At 45.0% G+C, this 14,475-nt stretch overlaps 1 protein-coding gene across 1 annotated transcript in view; it reads right to left on the bottom strand.

The window, feature by feature from the left end:
• Col22a1 (collagen type XXII alpha 1 chain) overlaps positions 1–14,475 on the bottom strand; it is a 210,689-nt gene that overhangs the window by 174,164 nt on the left and 22,050 nt on the right. The window contains exons 4-5 of the mRNA XM_041672342.1: positions 9,625–9,736; positions 2,500–2,623 (exon numbers count right to left, since the gene is read on the bottom strand). Of these exons, the coding sequence (XP_041528276.1) occupies positions 2,500–2,623; positions 9,625–9,736 (236 nt within the window). The remainder of the gene's footprint in view (positions 1–2,499; positions 2,624–9,624; positions 9,737–14,475) is intronic.

Genomic DNA, 14,475 nt, shown 5'->3' with positions numbered 1-14,475 from the left:
AGGAAAACATGTGGTACATGGTGGCATTCAAGAAAAGGGTGCTGAATGGATGAATTCATCAATAAATGGAAAGGAAAGAGTCCCTGAGACTACATAAAGGTGCCTGTGCAATGCAGAGAACTGGCCAATGTATTCACAGCACAGCCCTGGTCTTCTAGGTTCTCTTTCTGACTCAACCTCCCTTCAACACAACCAAAGGGTTCCTTATATTTCTTTTAGTTGGCTCTCCTGCATACTTATTACAGACATAACGAATGACCAGAAACAATGGGTTCCTCTTGAATTGCATAATACTACACACACAGTGTAATTGTGTTGTGACTGAAAGCCGTCCCCCATTTCCTCACAGAGGTCTCACAGGCCTCAGTTCCAGCCCTGACCATCTTCAGAGCTCCCTGTAGACTTTGCTTTCCCTCGGATGTTTGTCTCAAGCAAGTAAGAAAGCAAGCCAAGGTATTCAGAGACCTAAGTCATGTGACTACCAACACTAGCTGGGTGACCTCCTGGAATCACTTTATCTCTCAGAGGCATCAGCAAATTGTGCTAGCTCTATTTTCAAGCTATATCGGAACCCTGGTTACTCCAGAAGGAGGGCATCAGCAGACATGGCAGACAGAAAGCACAAAGATCTGCAAATACCATGAAAGAAAAGACCCAGACTGTGGGGGTGTTAGGGTCTCACGCCACAAGAATGTCATGGCAGGTGCCCAATCCCACCCTGCCAGACCAGAGAAACTGGAGAAGCAAATCTATGGTTAAGAGGCAGTGGTGGTGAACAGGAACCCAGAGCCGACAGAAGTCTGTCAATGCCTTTAGTCTCCCACGCATAGGAAACTGGATCCCTCCATGGCTAACACTAAAAACGAGTTTGCACCTCAGTGTGACCACAGATGCTACGGCAGAGTTATTCAACAGGAACGAAAGGCCTAGACAGGCTGAGAACAAAAGCAAAGACTCGGGGCCTTAACTATTTGAATCCAAATCTCAACTTCTGCTTTTACTACTTGTGCAAACTGCAGCCAATTCCTGAACTTCTTGTGACATTTCTATGTCTTATTTGGAAATGGGTATGGTAGAACCAACCTATATGCAGGGTAATGAGGAGGGCTTGCTGCATTAAAAATTGTTGAGTCGTCTGAATTGTGCTATGAGCAGGTTTGCGCCAGTGAAGAGCAATGCTAAGGCCTTCTCTGACCACAGGAGGAAACAATCCTATTCCATCTTATTCTAGTCTAGTCTAGTCTAGTCTATTTTATTCTTTTCTATCCTATCCTATCCTTATTCTTATTCTTCTCTTCTACTCTATTCTACCCTAGTATAATCTGTTAGAATAAATCACATTCTATTCTGTTAGATTAGACTAAAAGTAGTGGCTGAATGTCCTGGCCATTATTCCCTCCTCCTCACAACATTCTTAGCACCTCAATTGTATTATTGCATTTACTTATTTTAAGAAATGATGGGGAAAGGAAGAGAGAGAGAATTGAAGAGGAGCACTTAGAAGGAGGTGATCGTGATCCAAGAGGGAGGAACAAGACGTTGGCTGCAGTTGGTTGTCTCGGACCAAAGTCCATGATTGCTAGAGTCCAATTCCATGGAAATTGGTTTTGTTTTGTTTTAGCCCCATATGAAAATCAAGAAGAGTTTCTCCCAGGTGAAAGTGAGAATGTCTACATGTGTGCATATATATACATATGTGTGTGTGTGTGTGTGTGTGTGTGTGTGTGTGTGTATTTCCAATGAGAGGACAATGTTTAGAGCCCAGGCCTTTGAGCACTGAGAACAGTTATTGCATTCCTCTCAGACTGATGCCCTGTGTCGATGAACTTGGCTTTGAGATCTGCCCTTCCCCATTGGGCCGCACACTGTTGAGGAATTGCCCAACTGAAAACTGATACTCTACAGGTGTGTAAAGACAAGCATTTGGAACTTCACACGTGAGAAAACTGAGAACAACCTTCAGTAATGCAGGAGATCTACTCGTGACCGATCCTATTACACATCAGACTCTGCTGGATGCTTTGCAAACATGATTTTATTAACACCCGACTCTTTTACCCACAGTCCTTGGTAAGTATTGTCATTTTCCACTTTCAAGCTAAGGAAACTAAGACTCATGGGTAATCCTACTCCATGTCCCACACTAAGAAAGAAGGTGATACAATATTTGGTCAGGCCCACCTGACCCTGACTGTTGAACCAGTTTCTTGCACTATATGAGGTCACCAACAGACAAGGTGCCATAAGACAACAGAGCAGACGGTCACTTCTCTGTTTAGGTAGAAAGTCTCAGAGGATGGTAACTGGATCTCAAACCTTAGAAGGTTTGACCATGGAGGACAGAGGAGCTGGACCTATAGGTTCTCTGGGGCTCCAAGGAATCGGCCCCCTTTTGCCTAAGCCCAGGACAGAGTATCTTGCTGAAAACACAGTGGTCAAGACTAGTTCCTGGGAGGAGGACACAGCACTTGCCCCAAAGATAGGCAGCATTACCCATACCTGTGGGATGCCATACTGGTCGATGACCTGCCAGATGTACCAGTCTTCTTTCCGAGATGTTTTCCGGAACCGGAAGGTTGTGACAAAGGCATACTCATCAGGCAGACCTTGGGGGAAAACATCCCTGAAAAGAGAGAGACAGACAGACAAATGGTGCCAGGATTAGTGAGAAGAATGGGAAGCTGGCAGAGGAAGTTTCCATGTCTGCTCAGCTACTGGGTCCTGACAGTGTGACCCCCAAGGATGCCCACAGGACCCTCTCAGTTGTACCGATGCCTCTTACTAAGCCTGGTGTCGTAGTGAGACCTTCTATCGAAAAGCACTGTGGCCCCTTCACTGTCTTTGCCCCAACCCTCAGCGCTCATCTACTGGATCCCCGTCCTCCTGATGACAGACAGCCAATAAATGCTAGGTGACCCTCCCCCAGAATGCTTGCACTGGAGAATTCCAGCCTTCATCTCTCCTGTCCTGTTCCCAGTTTCTTTTACTGGGGATTCTATACCAAGTAGCTATAGCCTCAGGGTATGCCTTCACAAAACCCATGTGCTAAAATCCTAATCCCTAGGTGGTAGTGGATTTTTAGGTCTTGAGAGTGGAACCCTGTAACAGATCAGTGCCCTTGTAAGAGAGGCCCCTCGGCATTGTTCAGCATTTCTATGACATGATATTACCATGAGAAGACACCATCGAGGAAGACCTGACCTTAGACAACAAAGCTATAGCTTTTTAAGAAGCTTCTGCCATTTATGAACCATGCAGACCATATGGCACTGTCACCGAGACACAGGACATCCTCTTAAACAAATTCAGTTACCATGGAGGTCCAAAGGCCAGTCGTGCTGTGCCTGCCCAGAGCACCTTGGACCACCTTCCACCTTCACCCATGTCACAGACAGAGCCAGATATCAGAAATCAGAAAAATTTCCCTTGGTCTTGGATAGGTAGGATCAAAATAACGAAAATGGCAATCCTACCAAAAGCATTTTATAGATTCAATGCAATCCCTCTCAAAACAAAAATACAATTCTTCACAGACATCAAAAGAGCAATATTCAACTTCATATGGAAAAACAAACAAAATACAACAATAGCCAAAACAATCCTGTACAATAAAGGAACTTCCGGAGGCATCACCATCTCTGACATCAAGCTCTATTATAGAGCTAGAGTAATGAAAACAGCTTGGTATTGGCATAAAAACAGGGAGGTTGACCAATGGAATCAAATCAAAGACACAGATATTAATTCACACACCTATGAACACCTGATTTTTGACAAAAAAGCTAAAATTATACAATGGAAGAAAAGAAAGCATCTTCAACAATGGTGCTGGTCTAACTGGATGGCAACATACAGAAAATAGAAATAGATACATATTCTAACCCTATGCACAAAACTCAAGTCCAAATGGATTAAAGACCACAATATAAATCCAACCACACTGAACCTAATAGAAGAGAAAATGGAAGTACCCTTCAATCCATGGGTACAGGAGACCACTTCCTAAATATAACGCCAGTAGCACAGACACTGAGAGTGTCCCATAAATAAATGGTAACTCCTGAAACTGAGAAGCTTCTGTAAAGCAAAGGAATTGTCAATAAGACAAAAAGACAGCCTATTAAATAGGAAAAGGTCTTCACAAACTCCACATCAGACAGAGAACTGATTTCCAAAATATATAAAGAACTCACGAAATAATAAGACATCAAAATTCCAAATAACTCAATTTAAAAAATGGGGTATAGAACTAAACAGAGAATTTTAAACTAAAGAATCTCAAATAGCCAAAAGACAGTTAAGAAAATGTCCAACATCCTTAGCCATCAGAGAAATGCAAATCAAAACAACTCTGAAATATCATCTTATACCAGTCAGAATGGCTAAGATCAAAAACACCAATAATAGCTTATGCTGGAGAGGATGTGGAGTAAGGGGAACACTCCTCTATTGCTGGTGGGAATACAAACTTGTACAACCACTTTGGAAATCAGTTTGGTAGTTTCTTAGAAAATTGGGAATTAATCCACCTCATGACCCAGTAATACCACTCTTGGACATATAACCAAAAGATAATCAATCATACTACAAGGACATTTGCTCAACTATGTTCATAGCAGCATTATTTGTAATAGCCCTAACCTGGAAACAATCTAGATGCCCCTCTACCCAGGAATGGATGGAGAAGGTGTGGTATATTTATACAATGGAGTATTACTCAGCAATAAAAAAAAAAAACAATGACATCTTGAAAATTGCGTGCAAATGGGTGGAACGAGAGAAAACCATCCTAAGTGAGGTAACCCAGATCCAGAAAGATGAACATGGTATGTACTTACTCATAAGTGTATACTAGCTGTAAAGCAAGGGATATTGAGGCTACAGTTCATGATCCTAGAGAAGTTAGGTAATAAGATGAACCCTAAGAAAAACATACATAGATCCACCTTGAAAGGGGAAACAGACAGGATCTCCTGGCAAGATTGGAAGCATGGGAATGAGGGGAGTAGGGAGGGCAGAAGGTTAAAAACGAGAGGAGAAAGGGAAGGAAGAGGAGAACTTGAGAGACTGGGATAGTCCAGATGGAGGAAGAACAGAGATGAGAGCAAGGAAAGAGATATTTTGATTGAGGGAGCTATCACAGAGCTAGCAAGAAACCTAACACTAGAGAAATTTCCAGCTAAGACCCTAAGCAATAGAGGAAAGGGTGCCTAAACTGGCCTTGCCCTGTAGTCAGACTGATGAATATCTTAAATATCACCATAGAACCTTCATCCAGAAACTGATGGAAGCAGAGGCAGAGAAATGCATTGGAGAACTGCTGAGCTCCCAAAGTCTAGCTGAAGAGTGGGAGAAATGAGAATATGAGCAAAGAGGTCAAGACCATGATGGGTACACCCACTGAAACAGTCTACCTGAGCTAATGGGAGCTCACCAACTCCAACCAGATAGGGAAGGTAACAGCACAGGTCCAATCTAGACCCTCTGAAATGTGGTTGACAGTTGTATGGTTGGGAAGACTGTGGGGCCACTGGCAGTGGCACTAGGATTCATCCCTACTGCTTGTACTGGCTTTTTTGGAACCTATTCTCTTTGAAGGGATGCCTTGCTCAGCCTAGATAAAATAGGGAGGGTCTTGGACCTTCCCCCAAAGCAATGTGCCTTACCCTCTCTGAGAAGTGGATAGGGAGGGAATAGGTGGAGCGGATGAGAGAAGGGGAGAGAGTGGGAAGTGGGATTGGTATGTAAAATTTAAAAAAAAAGATAGTTTGTTTTCTTTTTTAAAAAAATCATCTAAGACTTGATTTTAAAATGAGTACTTTGGGAAACTTAATAAAGGAGGACGGTGAGCTTTCATCTCATTCCACCCTGGAAATGACTTGTGAAGGATGTATTTTGGTCTTTGCATTGTAGGTCAGGGCACCCGGACTCTTTGGGGTTAACTCAAGGAGATACATCAGACAGAGTTCACACCCAGAGAGTCTGGTCTCTCCATAGTTTTTCTTTTAACCACCAGCCAACTGTTCTTTTCTTCTGCAGAATTTGGCCAGGAAGGAGCCAAAGTCTACCCTGGGGGTGGAAAACTGCCTCTGGGAACACACATAGCATGGATTTTGCTGCTGGAGGAGATGGAGGCTCTCTGGCCAGACATCCAGGAAGGGAAGTGGGGAGGCGTCTGGGTTCCTGGTTCTTAGATTTGCAGATCCTCAGGGATCCTTCACGTAGCTACAGAAATTATGAGTTCAGATTGGTCCTCACTGACTCTCCTCTCACAGATCCAAGCTGAGAGGTGACCCAGTTGTTCGATATCATCCTCTGGTCTAAGACATCATTGAGGATCATATACAGAAAGGAGGAAAAGAGCCTGTCACCTTCAGCACCTAGACTTCCCTCCGGAATTAGAAACTTCTTTAACCACCATGCACGTGGAAAGAGTCAGGATGTCCCCATCTAAGAACCTTTTCCTTTTCTGTTTATTTTGTTCTTCATGAATCTCTCTATTGTTCTCTCTCTGAAAACAGCTTTCACCTATAATTTTGAATTATCTCAACAGACATATGCAAGTATGTGCATCCAACCAAAAGATTGTGTATGAATATAATGTTTGTATGCACACACACATACAGAGAGAGAGAGAGAAAGAAAGACAGGCAGGTAAGCAGAGACAGAGCGATACACATATACTCTTGGTGACTGAATAAGTTTAATAAAGGGTAGGAAATCCAATGAACAATTCTTTCCATCAATAACGTAGCAGATATGAGATTACAGAGCAAAGAACAAGGCTTTGGACTTCAATTACCTGACCATGAGGCTAGCTTCTGTTCCCTGTTATCTGTGAAATTTTAACAAGTGATTGTCTTCCTTAAGGGCTCAGATGTTGTACCTGATGAATGAGAGCAATTTCTGCCCTGCTCACCTCATATTATAGTAAGAATCAAATAAAGATGTGTAAAAATTCCCTTTACATGTTAAAGAATTGAGTAATGTTAAAGTGGCATCTCTTTTTTCATTATGAATGAAATTAGCCTGCAGATTACATCATGTGTGTGTAAGGATGAAGACATTTCAAAGCTTTAGAAAGTGGAGGGAAACTACCCTTTCTTGGGATGTCTGAGTTGTGAAGCTCTGCTGTATGAAACAGATTACACAGTGATCCCCAACTCAGGAAGGCGCCAGTGTCACATAAGCTAAACTCATCACCCAGAAGCTGTGCCCAGTCCTCTGTTCTATAGAGTAAAAGCCTAAAGATGTTCTGCTGATTGACAGGTGTCCCAGGAGATCAAGACATCTCCAGCAATGGGAAGGGCCCTCAGTGAGGCATCCACCACATCTGTATAACACTCGCCTTTTCGTTCCTTCTCCAGTGAATTTTCCTACATGCTTAAATTACATATGATGCTTTTCTTTTTCTGAGTAGTGATGTGGAATTCCCCTCTCTATGCTGGGAATATCGTTGGTTAATAAAGGAACTGCTTTGGGCTTATAACAGAGCTTTAGGGAAGCAGAGGTAGGTGGGGAAAACTAAACTGAATGCTGGGAGAAAGGAGGCAGAGTCAGGAAAAAGTCATGGAGCTTCCACCAGAGACAAACATGCTGAAACTTTGCTGGTAGGCCATGACCTCGTGGTGATGCACAGATTAATGGAGCTGGGTTAAATTAAGATGTAAGAGTTAGCCAATGGGAAGCTAGAGCTAATGGGCCAAGCAGTGATTTGAGTAATATAGTTTCTGTGTGATTATTTTGGTTCTTAGCTGTGTCGCTAGTGGAGCAAGAGTGTAGTCTGGAGCTTGACCTTTCTTACATTACCCTAAACGAGCCTGGGACCAGGTGACTCACATCAACCCAAGCATCCGTGCATGGCTGCAGAAGAGGATGCTGAGTAGTACCTAGGAGGTCAGAGTGCAGACTCTGTTCCACAGGTACAAAGATGAAGCTCAGAGAGGATTTGTATGCCCCATTCTCTTTTACTCTCAGGGAATGCAGGTTTGGGGCTCTGGGTGAGGTGATACTGCAGTCTAATGCACAGTCGGTACTCGGAGAACACCTGCTGAACTCAGTGCTGTGCTCCAGGCTGTGTGTTCATGGTTCACCATGGGTAGCTGAAATCTGACTTCTCTCACTGTGCTCTAATTCGTGCTCTCAGGAGAGAGCCACCAACCCCCTGCTACAGGCAGTGATTAGCTCAACGATGGGACTCTAGAAAGGACCGATACTTAGGTCTCTCTCAAAGCCTCTAAAGAAGCAGCAAAGACAGTTCACCACGCTCAATACAGGAATGTGCTGTGTGGAGAGTATAGGAAGGGACAGTCCAACTAAAGGAGGATGGTTTCCCAAGAGCAGTAGCTATTATATAGTATTGTATTGTATTGTATAGTAGCAGTTGTACCATACTCGGAGGCGGAGCAGAGCAGGTATCCAGACTAGACTGAGGGACACCAACAAAGGCCTGGCAGTAGGAGGAGGTGCCTGGAATTCTCTAAACATACAGTAGTCGACAAAGGAGGCTTAGGTCAAGCCATGAGACTCCTATGGTGATTGCGAATGTCAGTCTGCCCTTTCTGGCCTCCGAGTTGAAGAAAACATAGAAGGATTAAAGAGTTACAAGATGGAAAATGCAGGAGCATCCTAGTTTTCAGACCATCCGTCAGTACCTAGTGACCACTGGATCTCCACTCATCCTTGGGATCACTTTCATCCCTTCACTGGAGCTGCAGGGAGGCAAATAACTTGTAGCATAGCTTCTCAACATGACAAAGCAGGGATACTCATATCAGGCGGAAATAGAAGAAAACTGACGCATTTGGTAATGTATAAACAAGACACCCAGTCAACACGGAAACTGGATCTTCACTGACCAAAAACATTACAGGATTCTAAGAGACAGACATCAGCTAGGTGATGCCATGGCTGGTCCATAGGAGGTGCTATCTGGTGATATGTAGTGGATTTTAACTGTATTTTAACAAATACAGACTGCCTGAAGATCTGAGAGTAAAACAGTCCCACTCGTCAGCCTGACAGACCGGATTGTGGTGACACACACCTTTAATCCCAGTAGCCACACTAGTTTCCATAGAACCTGTGGTACATGCCTTTAATGGTGGTGGTGCACGCCTTTAATCCCAGCCCTAGAGAGGATTATAAAATGGAAGGGAACAGCTCTCATTCACACAGTCTCCTTCTGGGATTCCAGGAGGCAGGATCGCCATTTCAGACTGCGGTCAAGGTAAGAGCCAGGGGCTGGCTGTTTTACTTTTAAGATCTTCAGGTTGAACCCCAATTTCTAACCCTGAGCTTTTACTAATCGTGCTTGAGTGATAACCATAAAATGGTTGATCCTTAATGATCTGAAAGGAAACTGCATCCACAAATGGATGATTAGTGTCAAATGAACAGATGAGCACGAAAGGATGAGAAAATTATTAGCGCAATGATCATGGAGCTGCAAAGAGCCCTTAACCTCCCAGGTCAGCAGCTAAGCTGTGTCATCTGGGTGTAACCGTCACCAGGCACTACTAGCCGTGGTACTTCTCAGCTCGGTGCTGAGTGGGCAGCTGTAGCTGGCTGCACCCTGCTTTCCCAGAGCATGCAGAAGTTCTGGAAGGAGAAACGGCCACTCACTCAGTTCTCTGCACCACGGGGAAGGAACCCATCCGCACATAGGAACTCTGGGCTCCGTTTTCTCTCTTCCCCAATATTTCCTTCACGCTGAACAAATCCATCAGATCGAAACCTGTGTGAACAGAAGAGCTGGGAGTGAGTTCAGCAGAGGAAGAGGATGAGAGACACATGTATGGTACCATTTAACCGTGGTGGCTCACTTACGGTTCGGAGGTTTAGTTCACGATCACCATGGCAGGAAGCATGGCTGTGTGCAGGCAGACATGGTGCTGGAGAAGGACCTAAGAGTTCTGACATCTTGACTCACAGGCAACAGGAAGTGGTCTGAGACACTGAGCATGGCTAGAGCATATATGAGGCCTCAAAATCCACCACCACAGTGATATAATTCCTCCACCAAAGCCATACCTACTCCAACAAAGCAACACCTCCTAATTGTGCCACTCCCTTTGGGGCCCATTTTCTTTCAAATAACCAATAAAAAGCTAGTTCACTCTCTTCAAAGTTAGTCACCCACCCTGCCTCAAGGGGTGAGGACTTAGATACAAGAATACATATTAGGAAGACAAGAGCAGCTGAGCCATGAGCCTTGTAGCTTCGAGTCCACTGCTAGGATAAGGCACTGGGGAATGCAGCCACTGACCACCACACTGGAATGTGGGAGCCGTGAGCGCCCTGGATCATGGTTAACTACAAGGCACATGAAAGTGTTTTGGTTTCTCCTGCTGTGGGAACCTCCGTGTTCTAGAAGCTCAAATGCACATGTAGATCCTTTAGGATAGCGGTTCTCACCTTCCTAATGCTGTATGACCCTTTAACACTGTTCCTCGTGTTGTGGACACCCCAGACCATAAGATTATTTGTACTGCTACTTCATAATTGTAGTTTTGCTATTGTTGTGAGTCATAATGTAAATATTTTGGGAGATAGAGGTTTTCCAAAGGGTGTGACCCACAGGTTAAGAACCGCTGTTTTAGGTTAGAAACACTCACAACTTAAGGCTTTCCTTCCTCCAACCATATTACTGCCCTTCCCTTGGAGCTTTCTTAGGTTGTTGTCTGTAGCTTTGGAATCTCATGGTTTTAAAGAGTGAAACACGAGAGACATAAATTGCCTTTGCGGGACGGCATTAGTCAACAGTGAGTATTTCAGCTTCCTTTGGTTTCCATTAAAAGACAACTGAGAGCCCCGGTCTGTGTAAAGTAAAAGTCATGTCTGGGGGCTTTGGACTTGGGGAGTGCTGAGTATGGAGATGGGAGTCTAAATCTTCTCAGACACCTATTTACAGGAATCTGGCATATTTTGTGGCCAGCAGAGGCCTCTGGCTGGTTACTGCTCAGAGGACAGTGAGGATGCCTTGATACCTAGCAGATGAGGATGTTCTGACAATGTCACAAGACCCTGAGTGCGCACCATTCAGTAGCAACCGTCACCACCACCTGCAGTGCATCCTTCCATAGGAGGATGCTCTCACCAAGCTGCTTTGGCCAATCTGGAGAGTTGGAAAGCCCTCCAGCCTAGGCCCACCAAGCCTCCAGAGAGCAGAACCCGTTCTAGTGGCTGACCATGGGATGGAATTCATACACAGGAGCCCATGGCACTGAATGGTTCACTTTGAGCTTTAACTGAAAAGGCGCGGAAGACCACAACAAATGCTGACGATATACCAGATGCTCTACACAACCCTTAGCCCTGTGTGAGTGTGAGCACTTCCTTTCCCATTACAAACTCTGAAGAAAATTAGCAGATGGAGAGGGTAAGGTGGGTCTCTCCAACAGTGATTCCTGGGAAAAATGACTGACTCACTTTCTCCCTAGACAACAGTCCCCCATCTGTAAGCTGTGTGAGGTTGAAATTGCTCATCTTTTGTGCTTTTAGGGCCTATAACTATTTGTTGTGGCTATTGTAATTATTCAGCCACAAATAAGGCTGTACTTTCGGTTTCTAGAGCCATGCACATGCAGACAAGCCCTCAGGCACAAGTGCCTGAATGTTAAAGGGCCCATGTGACCCACATGCTTGCATGCACAGTTATATCTACTGTGACTCAGCTAAGCCCATGTGTGCATGCATGAGCCCGTCATCTGTGTATGACGTAGTCACGCCAACCTTCTATGCGCATACACTAGGCAGACTTTAAAAAGTTGGACGCGCCCTCTCTCTCTCTCTCTCTCTCTCTCTCTCTCTTTCTCTCTCTCTCTCCCCCTGCACACCGATTTCCCAGGCCTGTATGCACCCCCTCTAATAAGCTCGTAAGCAAGTTTCTTGCACGTTCCGTGTTTCCTTCTCACTCATGCCAGGTAATTTCATTGTAATTTCAGTTATAACAATATTTATCATGGTGTAGTTTGCCTTCCAAGAACACTGCACTTCCTATGTAATAGTGAATTTGAATGCCCAGGGTACATGCAGCAAGGAGCCCTCAGCTCAGTGAGTATACCTGGAGATATGAGCTGACAAGGTAGAATAAATCACTCCCTATCCACCATGTGAGGGGAAAGATATGCTACAGGCACTCCCTATGTTTAGTGAAGCCAAAGCACCCTCTGCCCACATACACTGAGGAAGCTATCTTACTCTGTTGAGCCTTCTTCCTTAACTAGAAAAAGAGGGGGACAACTTCTACTGGACGGAGATGATATTTAAATCTGATAATGGCATAAGCTTCCTGAAGGCAGCCAGAGCCCAGTAATCACTCTGAGGGTATCAACAGCTCTCTCTGGAGTCTGAAGGGAACCATTGGCATTGCGTCTTCTTAGAGTTGCCTAACAAGGGAGCCTTGAAGCTTAGAGACAACATCACCACTGACACCCTGACCAGGCAGGACCAAGCTCCACAAAATGACCAAGGCAGAGCACAGGGCAGCCACCTCCCACAGCAAGGAGGGATCCTGGGGAGTCCCTATGAAATCTGCAGGAAAGCTAGTGACATGCAGCTGAGGTCTCCAGCATTTGACGCGGCCAGGGGTTAACTACTCCCAAGAACACTTGGAGTAGGAACTGGCTGTCCTGGTGACAGCAATCTGAACTCATCAGAGGGCAGAGGTACTCAGCATCCCCGTCAGGGACTTGAAAAAAAAGCAGTGCCTACCTGCTTAAAGGAAGTGTTCTCCTTATCTCCGTCAGACCTCTGATCCTTCATTAACATATGTCTGTGGTACCTATTAGCATATCAAGGTGTATGCTAGCATTTAAGCTCCTTCAATCCCTACTCACAAGTACCTGTTATATACTTCAAAGTCCTTCACCTCAGGTTACAGGCCCCCCTCCTCCCAGGAACCTGCTCCCTTAAAACTCTGGGAAAGCACCACCACCACCCCCTGTTGCTTCTCTCTGATTTTCAAGAGGCAGCCTAGGCAGTTTGGAATAAATTTTCCTTTTTTATCACAAGAGGCTATTTTCTTTACTGGGCCTGGTTCATTCAAAAACTTCAAACACATTTAACATTAGCATTTAACTAGGTGATAAAATGATATTGTTAGGTTTCAAACCTGGGATAAATAGCTGAGGGGCCTACTTAACATATCAAAGCAGACCTGGCCTCCAGACTGTCCCAGCATCCCTCAGTCCCTACCTGTTACAGGGCCAACCTGGCTAACACCACCACCACCACCACCACCACCACCACCACCACCACCACCCCCACCCTACCCCCACCCCCCCCACCCCCACATCCTACAGTCTCCAGCCTAGGAGGTTGGACTGTTCTTCCTTATATAACCTAGACATTTTGGTTACCCTCGTCTCTCTTTGTACCTTTGGGCCTTCTGGATGCTGCACCTGATTGCCCTCTCTCCCTTCTCTCCTCGCCCTACGCATCTCCTCACACAGCACAGCTCACATAGACTCTGGACTCTCTCAGAGCCCCTGCTCTGGCTATGCTCTCCCATATATCTATAAGAAACTTCCTCCATTATACCTAGGAAGAGTCCTGTTTCCTTTCCTTTCTATTTCTCTTTTTCCCATTCATTTGGTGCTCAAACCTGGGATGAAACCAGGGACTAAATAAGGGGTGGGGGGGTGCATAAAGGAAAAAGAAACATGGAAAGACCTGACTTTTGTCCCAGGCTTGAAACCTAACAGGGATCAATTTGCCTAAAATAAACAAGGGCTGGGAGGAAACTGGAAAGCTCTGAGGTGATAAACTGACTACTAGAACAGACATCCTGAGGTAAGCCAGCAGTCCTTGAATGCAGGGCCTCACCACAACTCAGCTGACCGTATAAAAAGAGACCCGGGCCATTGTTCAGGTAGGCTGCCTGACACTTTTGGTGACCAAGCACCGGCACTGAAGTTATTAGAAGTGAGGACTCTCAGAGACCCCCTTTTGTACAGATGGAAAAACTAAGGTTCAAAGAAATCAGGAATTTGATCTACAGTCACCTAGCTGGCAAGTGGCAGGCTGATCTAAAATATGTGTCCCAACACTTCTTGAATAATTAATTACCTGGGAGATGCTGTTCTCGAAGCATGTGGCTTACAAAGCCAAATGCAGACAAAGCAACCAGGTACGAAGGGGCTTTGAAAAGGACTTCAAAGGGAGACGTCCTGCATAGAACTGAATAGGCACATTCCCCTTGCAGGATTGTCTGACAGCATCACTGGGGAATCACCAAGAGACAAAGTGGACACATCTAATTCAAACTGTGTAGTAGTTTTCCACTCTGGGCAGAGAGGCTCAGCTACAAACACACGAACTTCAAAGCACCTGGGTTGTCAAAGGGAAACACTAAAAGTCACCTGCATCTCGTGAGTCAGACAAAGCAGCTGTGACAATGACAGTTCCCCTTGAGTATCCACTGTGCTTCACAGGCCTAATCAGCAAGAACAGAGGGACACCTCTGTCTGCTGT

The sequence above is a fragment of the Microtus oregoni genome, unplaced genomic scaffold, assembly GCF_018167655.1.
Source record: "Microtus oregoni isolate MIOR12 unplaced genomic scaffold, Mior012 000022F_ref0000154, whole genome shotgun sequence".
Taxonomy (NCBI): Eukaryota; Metazoa; Chordata; class Mammalia; order Rodentia; family Cricetidae; genus Microtus; species Microtus oregoni.
The sequence above is the reverse complement of the archived record's forward strand: the minus strand, read 5'-3'. Positions and strand labels throughout refer to the sequence as shown.